Below are 14094 nucleotides of genomic sequence, written 5' to 3' on the forward strand. Positions count from 1 at the left end.
AGCCATCCCGAATCCTGTATCGTAATATAGTCCAGAATGGCGGCTTTTGCAATACGCAGCAATGCAGCCTCCTATGAAAAGGTGGCCATGTATTGCAAAATCCGTAGGCATGCCCCAATAGCCCAGTTCTTGCCGTGCCTCCTCTACACTGTAGTGGAAGGGCTGACACTTGACGAAGCACAAGATACCTCGCAAATCCTCGCCAGTAAGCCTTTGCGCTTTGAGCAGTCGATGCAGTTCAGCTTCAAGTCGTCGTCGCACGTTTAATATCTCATCATCATTTGGTCCATCGTCCGGTCGAGGCCGATGCCCCTACGCTTCATGCAATAACTCCATCTCGGTGTGCGCTGGTCGAACGATAGGCTGGCAGCCGAAATAAGTCGGGAACGATCCACGAGTGCGCTGAGTTCCTGGACAAGTCTCGACTGGCTCAATCCAATTTGGCCATCATGTCGGCCTTTGGAATCGGGGTAAAGTTGTCAATGTCCAATCCTCTTCCTGCGAGTACGGGCTTGATGTGCGCGGGCACCAACTGGTGGTTCAGGTTCGGGGCAATCGATAGTTCTAGCAAAGTTGTTAGAAATCACGAAGCGAATGTAATCGGAGTAGAGCACTTACCGTGGCGAGTGAAGTCAAAAAGAGGTGGCAGATCCCGGATCTCGCCGCTCTGATGACGAGAGTCGGGCAGTCTCGTGCTCGGGTCTCTCAGCTCATCAAAGAAGGGATGGACCATGGCTTCCACCGCTGCTTGTCTCTCGGTAGGGGTATACTCAAGAAGGCGCGCGATCAAGTCAATAGCGTTCGCATCAGCCTTCCTAAAGACCTTAGCGAAGGGGTGCGGCTTGATCTGTGGGAATTTGTGTTCCATGTAGTTGGGGTTCATGGTGCGAATTTGCTCCCGTGTCGGCGTGCCCAGGACCTTGATGATCTCTACTAATTGATCGATGCCTGACTCTCCAGGGAAGAGAGGTTGTCCGAGCATCAGTTCTGCCATGACACAACCGGTAGACCATACGTCTGTCGTAAAACGTTAGCATTGGGGGCCGCCGACGGCGTTAATGAGCTTACCAATCTTGGTAGTGTAGTTTGTGGCACCAAAAATCAATTCTGGTGCACGGTAGTATCGAGAGCAGATATACGACACATTTGGCTCGTTCTCGACCAAGATCTTGGCGCTACCGAAATCGCAAAGCTTCAAAATGCCTGAAGTAGGATCAAGGAGAAGGTTTTGAGGCTTGATATCACGATGGCAAATGCCTTGGGAATGGATGTAGGCGAGAGCGCGGAAGAGCTGGTAGATGTAAAGCTTGACCTCGAGAATGGGCATTGTCGTCTTCATCTTGTTGAAGAAGCGGGACGCACGGTAAACGGTCTCGGGCACGAATTCCTGGACAAGGTTGAGATACACCTCATCTTTCTGTGTCGTGTCAGTACATATTTGGATTCGGGTATAGGGCGATGCTTACGCGTTCGCCGTTGGAGTAGTAAAAGGCCTTCAGCTGTACGATGTTAGGATGCCGAACAATCCGCATGATCTGCAGTTCTCGGTTCTTTGGAAAAGTCAGCATGCCGCAGCGAAGCATGGTTGGTAGGTATGAGGGCGAACCTTGAACCTCTTGTCCTGGAGGACACGCTTAATAGCCGCATCTTCTCCTGAGGGCGAGAGCTTGGTCTGGAAGACGACACCAAAAGAGCCGTTGCCGACAATCTTGCATTGCGTGTACTGGAGATCTCTTGTCTCTCCAGTGATCCCGTCCTGGACCTTTTCGCGAATAACCTCTGACGATCACGTTAGTATGGCAGTGTAAGGAATTGGTTTCCAGCTGGCTGTAGCTTACCTCCCATTCTGAGAGTGTTGAAGGCGGCGGGGCGGTTCTGCGCCATGGCTCGGAAGGTGTTGTCAGCACGGCAAAGCCCTGCTATTGTTGGCCGATGTTGGGCGAGTTGAGATCGAGAGTGAGGGGTAACGGATCCGAGACTCGAAGGCGGGCCGTGATGGGCAGCGGAGGACGAGAACTATGCTTCGCTGGCGTGGGATTCGTGCAAGGGTAATTGCACGAGAGTGAAGTAGGGAGCCGACGAACCAATCGCTTGTTTCGAGAGCCAAAGAAATGGATGCAGGTGTGGTCGCGAGGCAGGTTGTAATTGAGAGCGGCGCCGGTAGCGGATTCGCGTCGGGGATCGGTTCAGTCTTGCCCGCTAAGGAAATTCTGGATTTGTTTCAGAGTCGACGTTGAGCAATCTCTGAGGAGCTGATGGTTTGGTTGATTAGCAGACCGTCTGATGGTAGTGTGAGATTTGAACAAGTCGGTCGTGATTGATAGGTTGACGATGAGCAGGGTATGGAGCGTATTGTGCGACGAGCAGTGATGAGCGAGGATGACGGACGGACGGACGAGGGGTGCGGGGTGTGGAGGTATTTTGACAGGGAGAGGGAGAAAATGGCAGGGCAGGGGAATATGAATGATGGCGACGATGCAAGGCGAATGGTGGCAAGGCGAGGAGCAGAAGAAGCGGAAGTATTGGAAAAGGTAAGGTAGCAGCCAGAGGAGGAAGAGGAGGGCAGAGCAAGCCAGGACAGGACAAGTTTAGGACAAGACAGACAAGACAGAGAGGATAAGAGGGGGTGGGCAGTGCTGTGTGTGTATATGCGCTGCGCTATGCATGCAGCACGCAGTGAGGTGATTTTTCGCTCAGGCAGAGGGGAAAATGCCAGGTACGTGCAGGCTGGTAGTGCGAGTGAGGCAGCTACCTTACCTAGAAACACCTTGGGCGGAAAATAAGGTCACAACACAGCAAAGACCACTTCTCTCGCGTGTAGGTGAGCTGCTGATGACGGGCCGAGAAACAGGGCAAGATTCGGCGGATTGCGGTCCAGCGTCGTGGAAGCGAGTGATAAGAAGGGGGAAGGGGGACTGGGAAGGGGGAATGTGGTGATGACGGCACAGCACGTCGCTGAGGGGCAGGGCAGGCGGACCAAGCAAGCAAGCAAGCTCAAGGATGATGATGATGATGATAATGTTTTTGCCTCATGGGACACGAAGTGAGAGGAATTGGATGGAGGAGGGCTAGCTAGAAGGAGAGAGGCAAGAATTACTTACAATGACTGGAAATTGTCGACGAAGGCGGGATTGTAGGAAGACAAGATGGCAGATTGAACCTTTCTCCTCTCGTGGTGCTCTCAGAGTAGTTGCGGCCGGCGGCTACAGGCAAGGTGCGTTGAGAGAGAAAGAAATGGAGTAGAGGCGATGATTGCCCTGGGGAGCTTTGGTTTGCTGGGGTGGGTGGTTTGCGGGTGTGGGTGCGGTGCGGTGCGGGTGGGCAGACGGGAGACAGTGCTTCTTCGTGCGCGGCGAAGCAGGATCGTGAGATTTGGAACCGAAGTGATTTCGAGGACAGATGGGTGTTGGGTGTAATGGCTGGTAGCTGACGGGAGGAGCTTTGTGTTGAGGTATCTGTATGTTGGAGACGACGAAAGTCGAGGCGAAATGCCACTTGAAGGTGAGAAGAGGAAGAGCAATGCACGGGTGGGTGGGAAGTTTGGTGAAGTTCAGGTTGGGTACCCAAGAGATGGGAGAAGGAGGATGTTGTCACGCCGTTTAGAGAAACGCGCGGTGGGTTGGTTGGTGGGAAGGAGTGGTCGGTGGTGGAGACGTGGATGAAGTAGGCAAGGTGAGGACCGTAAGGTACCTAAGGTAGGGTATCCGTGAGGTACTTGGGAAGGCATGGTAGGGGAGAGAGGTAAGGTAGGGAGGTACTTTGAAAGAGGGGCAGCCCGCAGCCCGCACCTTGGGGTGGATTGTGCGTCTTGTTCTTTGGTCTTTGCCTTTTGGGCTTGAGGCCTCGCGGACCACACGGCAGGGCAGACTAGCGCGCGCAGCTGGACGAGGAATGACGGAGTGCGTCCCAAGTCCAGTGACTGGGACAAGGGGGGGTGGCCTAGGTACATACCTTACCTACCTTACCTGACCTGAGCCCTGGGGTGCTGAGGTACAGGCAGTATGAGGGGAGGAAAATTCATTAAAGTACCTTAAGCTGAAATCAAAATGCATCAGAAGATGCATAGGCCAGACGAATTGAAGACATCGTCGCCATCTTCCTTAAGGTACCCAAGGTAAATAAGGTACCTTATCACTGCTGCTTACCATAATTAGTACGGCTCTGCCAGAATACGATAACGCCATCAACTTTACATTTGACATTTCTCTTCATCCCACTATCAAATCATGTACGGTTAGACGCCCCTGATGTTAGATCTTGCGCGGACTCTGGCTCCCGACCTTTCCTTCTCTTCACCCGCCTTCTGCGCGATGCCCTCATCGCCAGTTTGCCTGCCTGGTTCCTGAGCTACTCAGGATTCTAGGACTGAGCAGAGCATGAGCTCGACACTATTTGGTGTCAACGGTGATAGTCTAGAAGAAAGTAAGCAGGCAAGTCGTTGGAGGATCCTTAGGCTTGTCGACTCTATGGACTGCCGAGTGTGTGACAAAATCGATTTCCTGCCATACATCTTAATACCTTAAGTACCCCTTTCACTACTCACATCATAATTACTACCCTTTTCGTATCAAGTTCTTTCTCATACGTAAAAGAATATGCTCTGTCTAATAGATATTAGTATTAGTGATAACAGCGGTGCTTGTCGGATATATCGAGCGGAAATCAATTGTGTCACCCACTTCACCATCTCCTCTAAGTTGTAAAGCCTGTGCCAGAAAGCGATTGACAAAATACAGCGGCTCCCGGAAGTGGCTTTAAGAGACCCCAGCTTGGTCACTTAAACCACAATCGAGATTGAACGTTAACCCGAATAGATAGCAAGATTGAGAATACCATACAATCGTCTACAGGCCACGCGGTGTCCAGAGAGGGGCGGCGGAGGTCTCCAGGCTATCAAGCAAGGTAGGCCGGCGTGCGGCATGCCGTGCTCGAGGTGCCGGAAAGTAGCTCAAGGTTGCGTGCGGTTCGGACAGAGTGTTGTTTGAACCGCAGCCCTTCAATACTAGAGAGCTTTCAAACTTTGGCATTGGTGGTTGTTGCGTTGCAGTGCTAGAGGGTATGGTTTTGTCGAGTCTCGACTCAAGTCGAACCTTAAGATGATCCACGCACGGCACGTTGCTTTTGCTCAAGGAAATTCGAAGACAACTGAGCCAGACAAGGTCGCACGGTAGGTAACCCAGGCATTTTGTTGGAATTAACATCATTGCCCTACTCTATCAATAATTGTAAGCTCGAAAAAGGCCAAGCACAGTGATGAGCAATTGGCAATGAATGAGCTCTGGTCAAAAGATACAACAAGGAGTCGCCCAGGAAGGCCAGGCGAAAGAACTCAAGTAAACAACAGTAAGTGCATTTGGTACCCTGGAACTGATCAACCAAGAGTGCCGCCAAGCAGTAAAACACTGACGGCAGAGTCATCAACTCAAGTCGATAAATCTGCCCGCCCACAACGGGTAGAGAGCAGATCAAATGGATGCTCCTTGCCTCGTGCTGTGTGCATCTCGACACACTCATCGAATCTACCTCATTACAGAGTACTCCGTGCTTGATGACAGAGTGCCCAAGGTAAGGTAGAGTCCAGGCTGAGTCCAGAGCTCTGGCGAGGTGGGGACCAAGCACCGGCGGGACACGCAGTTCGAATGGTTCCAGGTTAGCCTTTCATTGTCGTCCCCTCGTCGTCTCCAGACAAGGACCCGCTGCACCAGGCTTGCTCATGTGCTCATTTTGAGACGGGGAGGCAGGCGCTAAAACTCGGCAAGCGGAAGTCAAAAATCCAATGGATGTGCACCTCCCTGTTTGCTCCTGTCAACCGGGCCTGCCACACAGTACCTGTGCTGGTTCCCACCTGCCCAGGTCTTGCCAACTACAACCATTGAATACGTACTCCTTTCCATATTATTCTTCCCAATGGAAGCTACCGTGGTAACCTTACAGAATACCTCAAGTACATATGTGCCTTCCGTCATGGTAAGGTAGGTGGCACGATCGGTAGGTACCATGGCTTTTCACTCATTCTGCTTTAGTTGATTTCATACTTTCAAGTACTCTGTACCAAACGTGGTCAGCAAGTACCTGTAGCCACTCACGCAGGCACACGAGGTAGTATGCATCTGCGTCCCTACCTGAAGAGAAACTTGGGTTCGGACTGGGTTTCCCATCTGTAAGTTCCGGAGACAAAGCGGGACAAGTAAATCAAAAGAATCAAAACGATACGGATCTTCCCAGCACATTCATTTTAATCTAGGTATATTTACAGCATCTTGTGAGAACATCCGGTGCGGCTTTGGCAGGCAAGCCCTACCTCCTTAGTGGTTGGGGATGAAGAACTTGCATACACTTGCTTTCCTTACATAATAGGCCGGTAGTTTCTTCGAGACGCCGTCGGACTATCTGTAGGGTGAGGTAGTAGCAACTGCCCCTGCCTCCCCTAAGTACGACCTTGCCTGCCTTGCCTTGCTCGCTTTGCTTGCCTACGGATACTTCTTCAACGTCTACCGTTGAGATACCGAAGCAGTCAACTCCCATTCATGTTCTCAGCCTCCTTCATCACCCAAAACGCTTCCACCATGTACGTGCCAGAAACCCCTCTCTTCCCGGCTCTCGAGGATTGCTCATCCCACTTTCACTGTCGTACCTTGGACCAAAACGGGCCGTGTCCACTAATCCGCTGTCATTCGCTAGGGTACTGCCGGGTACCTTTGGCCAGCTGACCTGCTGGGTCTTCTACGTGTATCATCCTAGTACAGGACGCGCGACAAGTCGATGTGATTAAGGCACGCACTACCTTAGCATCTTGCGTAGCCGGCTACCAATGCGCCTCAAAACGAACCTGCTGAGTGGCCCCGATTCTGCAGGGTCCAATAGGCACTCGCACGGTTCTTCCAACCCGACTACAATTTCTTTCGCGGCCCGCCTCCTAGACGCCGCACGAGACATTTTGATCGTTGCCTCGAAGATTCCATGTTCACTGTGAATCGACTAGATTCCCCAACAAGGCAGGGAACAATAGACGTCTCGGGGTCAGCCATGCGTGGAAACGACATGTCACCCTCGACTCGGCTGGACTCGAGCTGACAGCGACACTCCCGGTTCGGGACATCAAGACAGTGTCAAGACACTCGCAGAACCTTGCGGATCATAGTCGCCACATCCGACAGCCGATGGAGGTTTTGCCGCCTGCAGGGGGGTAAGCTCGTCTACAGACCACCTTGAGAATGTGTTCTCTCTACATCTCACGCAGGTCTACAGCAAGTTTGGTCGCAGCTAGTTGCCAGCAACATGTCTAGCGACTCCAGGAGTCCAGCCTATGCTGCGGATGGCTTGGAATTGCAGAACCCCCTGTTCATACGGCGCGGTGGGTGGACAAAGAGTTTTCACATCATGCTTTCTTTTATATTGGGATTCGCCCGCCGCATATTTTCTGCACTCGAATGGAGTCCAGGACGCTCCGGTCGTTTCTGACAAGTCTGTTCGGCCGTCTGGACATGCAAGAGCAGGGATGCAGTCACTGGGTTAAACCTCGCCGAGCTACGATGAGGAGGGGATGGCTGGGTTGATGGGAAGGGATAAAGCTGGTGCTAGTCAATGGTCAGAGCTTCGGTGGCTTGCGGCTTGCGGCTTGCCTTGGTGCGTGCCCTGCTGCGGGCGGCCAACAGCAGAGAAGGGTTGAGAGAAAAGGGGAAAGCAGAGGAATTTTGCGCATCTCGCCGTCCATGGGATGGGCAAAGAGTCTCATGGAAACCAAGATGTGGACTTTGGAACTCTCTCTCTCTCTCTCTCTCCACGGAGAGTCTGCATTTGTTGTGGCTCCGGGTTCCTGTGCTGCTGGATCCTTCCACTCCTTCTTGGACATTGCCATGTCCCTCTAGGGCCCCAACCCCGCCAAAGAGACTTGTCCGAAAGGTCCTATGACGACGTTCCCATGTGTGGAGGAAACGGCCAAGTGCGGGGCAGTGAGCCCAGCAGGAGTCGTAGTTGTGGCTCGCGTCTCGTTGAGGAGGGGCCGAGAGGGTGGGGCCTGGAGCTCGCCAATGTGATGCTGGTGTTTCTCCAGGACCACAAAGTCGTTTACGAAGTACCGCAGCAACACTACATTAGCATGGACGGACCAAGTACGGACAGTAGTTGATGGAGGCACAGCATGACACCAATACCCATCAGCGGGTGCTCTTTGTTAAAAACCAAGTGGAGTCATCGCGCGAACCGGTTGCCATTACCTGTGGTCCGTCAACCTTTGGACCGTGACAGCAGAGTAGGATCTGCCTCCTGGTTCTGTGTCTTCCCATGCCGGAATCGAGATGTGAGAGCCGCTATGCCTCGAAAGCGAGCCAGCAACAAGTCAACGATGAAGTTGAACGATAATGACAGCCAAGATGGCCACGCGCTGGATTGGCCATGGATGGATTTGCACTGAGTACGAGACCCAGAAGGAGCCACCAAGGCCATTGACTTTGAATGAGCATGGCTTTCATTCGTCCGACTACTTGGTGGTTGCCACAGTCGAGCCAACACAGATTTAGTTTCGTCCAACGTCTATCTGATTGTCGCGAGGACATCGGCATTAGTACGCTACGGCTGCAAGCCACCACAACAATCTTGGTGAGCAGATGCGCTGTCACCTCTCTAACATCCGATCATGTCAAGCGGACAATTATAGTTGGGTGTGGTATTTACAGTATTGATGATGCACATGGCGATACAGTAATTAATGACAGCTGGTCTATTTGCGAATGCCTCATGTTGATGAGAGGCTCCTACGTCATTGCACGGTCCAAGCTCCTGGTCCTTGTTTGGGACTTGGGCTTCAATAAGGGAGGACGTGCGCCCAAATTTAGCAGCAGCATATCAACAATGGCAGTACGAAGTACTAAGTACGGATGGTCGAGAAAGGAGCACTCCGTACGGATACTTGATGGGCAAGCTTGTTGAATCATGCAGCCTTGAAGCGCATGGGTTCTTGAGCCTCTTGACCAACATCCTGGATCCAGCAAGCAACGGCGGGTCTATTTTTGTCGGCTGGCCTGCTTTTCTGGTAACTTGGAGGCAACTTGGGATGCTTGGGAATTGTGATTTGGTGGTTACGACTCGCTGGCGCCTCTCCGGGACTCCAGCAAGGGGCCTGGGATTTGTTCTCGTCACGCCGTCACTTTGGCTCAAGGGCCCTTGTCCACGTGCTCCATATAATCGCGTGTTGCTGCCATGCTGTATCCGTAACCTGTAAGGCAGGGCAGGTTCGACGATGGATCATTACCTAAGCTTTCGATGCATGTGACATGCTTCACCTTAACGTAAGGTAGGAAGATAGGTTACCTTAAGGGCACGCACAGGGTAGGCCGGCCGCCAGCAGCAGACTGTCTCTCATCCAATGGCAGCCCAAAACCAAAGATCAACGGCAGGAAGGAGGGGCTCGCAGACACAAAATAGGTACCTTCCTATGTATGCAAAACTTATGAGGAAGGAATGGAAGGGACTCTGGAAAGACATAATCACATCACAGCTGGAGAGTCACGAGTAAACGTGTCCGCACATACACACTCCGTACCTGACGAAGAGGGATCCCTCACCTGCGGACTACGGGCTTGCACCTCACCTCAGGTGCAGTGGGCTGGCTGGGCCCCTTGTGGAGGAAACAGGAGGAGAGCGCAGTGGGCTGTGGGAACTGTTAGCAAAGGTACCTCTCTACATTACCTGGCCCCGTCCTGCACAGCAGCCCCCCAGGGTTCGGTCTGTCTTTTTCTGGATACAAACAGGTCTCATGACCTTTCTCATGCGACGCTAACGATGGGTTTTAGGTTCACCTGGACCACCAGAGGTCAGCAGCATCTGATCATTTTTTTTTTTTCATTCTTTGCCTGGCACTCTGGGCACACATCTCGCTCCAGCTCCTGCGCCTGCTCCTGAGGTGCTCCTCTTCGCTGAGTGTTCCCCCCGCCCCGGTGTCAATAGTCATATTATCCAGTTCGGCCGTTCTAGCGAGGCAAGTTCGACAGGACGAGCCGCAAGGGGCATTTCCCCGTTGTTGGTGGTAGGTTTTATTGGCAACCACGGCCGAACAAGAGCTGTTTCCGCACCCGTACCGCACAGTACCACGCAACGGGGAGCCTCAATATTGAATCAGGAGGCACGTCTAGACCGGCCGGCACGCACGCAGCTTCCCAGGATTCGGGAAAAGGAAACTAGACACTGTGAACCCACCCATGCGGGCAGCGACTCACTGTGAGACGTCTAGATTCTCCCAACTATACACACCAACGAGAGGCCGGCTAAAGGCACCTGGGTTCTTGTTACCACCTCAGCTATTGAGACTTTACTTTGAACAAACCCAGCACAGGTTGCCAACGTTGTCAGCTTCCCTCGCCAAGGGGTTCGTGTCTGAAGCTGAGCTCCTCCTTAAGTCTCCATCAGCTCAATACACCGTCTCCAAACAGGACCTGAGATTCAAACAAAATCTGCTAAGGTACGGCAACAGAGATCCATCCACGCGCCCAGCTGTTTTTCTTCGTCATCGAACGCGCAGCCTCCCATCCAGCAATGTCCACCACCCACCACACATACGCACACCTCGCACACCAACGGTGACCCTCTTCCGTCCCGGCATCCAGTCTGCAGCCCGGTGCCCTGTCTCTGCCGAAATGAAACCTCCGAAGGAACGGGCGACGCGGGAATGCGGACTAGTGACTACACGACTGACAAACGCCGACTGAGGGGTTTTTAGCCTCACATAAGCCGCAATGTGCCAAAAAATTCACACAGTCTTCTCTCTCTGCCGTTCGACTTGAAGGCTTCTCGGGCTGAGGATGTCTAATCTACGACGTGCCTCGCCATTGCCAGTCAAGTATACCAGCAAGTCCTGGTACAATCCTCTCAGGACTCGCGCCGTACCTTGTCTCTCCGCTGGCCTAGCCTTCAACACAGCATGAAGCATCATATTGAAAAGCTGTGGGCAGTTCTGACTAATCCCCGCCTTCTCAGTCGCTGCTGCAGGCGTTGGCTTGTCCCTGCAGCCGTGTCGTCGCCGCCCGGATTGGTCGGCCGATCTGGCCAATATTGTTGCCCGCCTCCGTTGAAAGAATCCGCCCCTACGGTGCGTTATTAACTGGCAACCATGAGCTCCCGTCGCCCTCAAAGTCACATTCGGGTTCGCTGCGACTGGCTGATCATCGTTCGGCTACCATGGCTGGCCCGCCACCGACGCCGACTCGACCTTTGCGTTGGGTTGCCTATTTACCTCATACGTCCGATCCGATATCCTCTCCCGACCACGTGAGGCTCAAGGTTTGGATTGCCTACTGCGTCCGTGTCTGCGTCTGCGTCCCTGGAAGCACACAGCTTCAATATACGGCAGTGGGGAGGCGCGCTGGGTCACGGACTTGTTTGACTTGCATTCAAAGTCCTGCAGGCCATCTTTGGGGGAGAGGGGGTTCCATTCCTGTTGGTTGAGACGCACAGACAGAGCTTGTCGTTGGACTATGGCGTGTGCGAGTTCCCATATCGACCCCCTGCCACGCATCTACTGACTGGCCTGCCAGGCCCTCCTCTGAATTTCTGAGCCGAGCGGTAATGCACTACATCTCGTCACCGCATCCCTTTCGCGGCAGCCGCATGGCTTACATGCTTCCTAGCCATAGCATTTCGACTATCCCGCCGCCAACCTACTTAGCCTCCATCGGGAAGGGCCAGGGGCATGGGTTGAAGACGTTGCCCATGGGATGGCGCACTCAACGGACGGCAAGCGGTCCATGAAAGCCGCTCGTCGTTCGCGTGGCTGGACTCCAACGTGGCATTCTGCCGAAAAACTCAGAATTCCCGATAAAACCCCTCCAAATTACCCGTTGGAGAAATAAAGGATATATGACAAAAAAGTGAAAGACGTCAATACTAAAGAGTCCCAGGTATCGCAACTCAACAGGCCTCCGGCCAACGCTTGCTATCTCCGGGCCCGATACTGCGAAATCTCACGAGCGAAGCAACCGCACAACGTACGGATGGATACCTGTACCGTCACACGGTCGATGAATGGTGGGTCCTCAGAAAATCCAAAAGACAATGTTGCGCCACATGAAGGCCAGCCTGCTGCAAGCAAAGAGGCATGCTGTCGTCCCGCGGGTGATGTTATTCCTGCTTCCTCTCGTCACACCCTTTCTCGGTTACGAGTGGAGAGATCTCAGTGCATCCCGACCCAACTGCAGAACAACAGACCCAGGTTGCTAGCTAGTTGCCGCACAGACATGAGCTTGGTCAAAGCAATTTTTGCGGCTCGCACCATTGGATAGATCGTCACCAGACCTCATCCCTCATCCATGGGTATGCCAAGTTGCAACGGCCACCTGCAGCCGCAAGGAAAATCGCTGGGGTTGAGACCGCTTGGTGTGCCGAACAGTCGAATCATGCCTGGTCTTTTCGACTTTTTACCCACAAATCCTGGCCCGAATTCTCATCGGTGAGGGCCCGGGGGAAGCATCAGAGACCCATCTCGAGCGGCCGGCTAGTTACCATGACTGCCCGTGCCAATGGATGGGTTACAAATGCTGCCAAATGATCCGCCATTACAAACACTACACGCAAAGGTCCGATAACTTTCCTGTCGACAACATGTGACATGGAAACATTGACCTCAATAGGAGATGCCATCATACCGGTTGTCTCTGGATCCAGACATTTAGGATGTAGCTCAGCTCTGGTCCACTCACTTTGAGGCGAAAGTCTTTTGATTCTTGAGGCTATCAGTGACAAACAAGTTCAAGCTAGCCAAAGAGCGGCGCAGAGGTTGGGAAGTTTCGAGTCCTAGACTGTTTCAACACACCTTGGGCTCGAATACCTACTACCAATGCTGGCGAGTTCCATGTTCTAACAAATTTGTGGCTGGACTAAGGTTGAGATCCCTCGACGTATCTCCGACGGCCACCGAGCTATTTCGGTGTGTATGTCCTTGTAGAAAGCTCGGATCATTCAGTGGCTGTTGCTTTCTCACCGACCGCCGCTAACAAGGTGTGCGAATGCGTATCAGACGGAACGGTGCTATGTATTCTGACAGCATGCGTCAGATGTAACTCTCTTGCAATTGCGCACGAGGCAGGACGTATTGCTGAGTGGGCCCTGCAATGCGACGGTCACTTTGATAACCTTTGATCTCTACAGAAAAAGAGCAAGTCGCCTCCAGGCTTTTGCCGGGCAGTGTCTTTGCTCGGCAAGATCGCCAACCAGACGCCCGTCTCCAATCCCGCTTCGGTCAACTTTGCATGGGCATCTGTAAGTTTGCCTTGCCGTACTAGGTCCATGGTCTTCAGCCAGGTACGTGCATATTCACTATTGAAAATTCTATCATAACTGATGGTGGCCAAGATGTTGAGGACGTACACACCAACTCGACGTTGTAGCAATGCAGCAACTTTCAATGCCTCATCATCTGACGGCGATTTCTAAGGCGCCTCCCTCTCTCTCATCTCGGATTGCCATCATTGTTGACATGGGCTTGCGTATTACACGCACGAGGCCCTGCATTGGCTCGCATCGTACGACACATCGATGATCTTGTCCCTGATGAAGCATCTTGCAGGATGCCAACCTGGTCTTGTTCGTGACAGATTCTCGGAGAGATCGCCAGTCCGGCCATGGGTCACAGCAAGCCAGCCCGCCACCGCAAGATCAGCTACCGGTCTGCTTGGGGAACATCTGAAGCAATCCATCTTCAATGGGTGCCTGCGAGTTGCTGTGCCTCACCTCTTTCGAGCGACCTGCATGCTGAGCTAAACCCGTATCACCACCCTCCAAATCCAACCTTGCAACGGCACGCTACATGGATGATGGCGGCATGGTTGGTCTGCTCTGGTGTTCAGAGATGTTGTGCTGCAGAGATTTGTGTCACAACCACAGAGATGTTTCATTCACCTGCATCATCGAGTTGCCTCGGACGCCTCGCTGCAGGACGCCGTCAGCCTTTCCGGAAAGCAGCTGTAGCGCCCCGTCCAGATGGTGCCAGTGACTCGTACCGAAGGCATACTGTTTCACTCGATGTGAAATCTTCAGCTCTTTTCTCCTAACGGCCTCAATTGTTCCTGTTCTCGCACGACGACCAGGTCCTTCGTTCCAGATTTA

The 14094-nt window shown here is 52.9% G+C and overlaps 1 protein-coding gene across 1 annotated transcript; it reads right to left on the minus strand.

Moving 5' to 3' along the window:
- Positions 1 to 430: 430 nt before the first annotated feature.
- gsk3 (glycogen synthase kinase 3) lies at positions 431 to 1884 on the minus strand (the record flags this gene model as incomplete). The annotated part of the gene is made up of 6 exons (XM_053196004.1): positions 431 to 564; positions 619 to 1017; positions 1069 to 1417; positions 1467 to 1550; positions 1607 to 1779; positions 1839 to 1884. 6 exons carry the CDS (start codon positions 1882 to 1884, stop codon positions 431 to 433), a joined length of 1185 nt encoding a protein of 394 aa, XP_053046428.1.
- Between the last annotated feature and the right edge of the window lie 12210 nt (positions 1885 to 14094).

The sequence above is a fragment of the Colletotrichum fioriniae genome (assembly GCF_027942845.1).
Source record: "Colletotrichum fioriniae strain IMI 355084 chromosome Unknown scaffold_3, whole genome shotgun sequence".
Lineage (NCBI taxonomy): Eukaryota > Fungi > Ascomycota > Sordariomycetes > Glomerellales > Glomerellaceae > Colletotrichum > Colletotrichum fioriniae.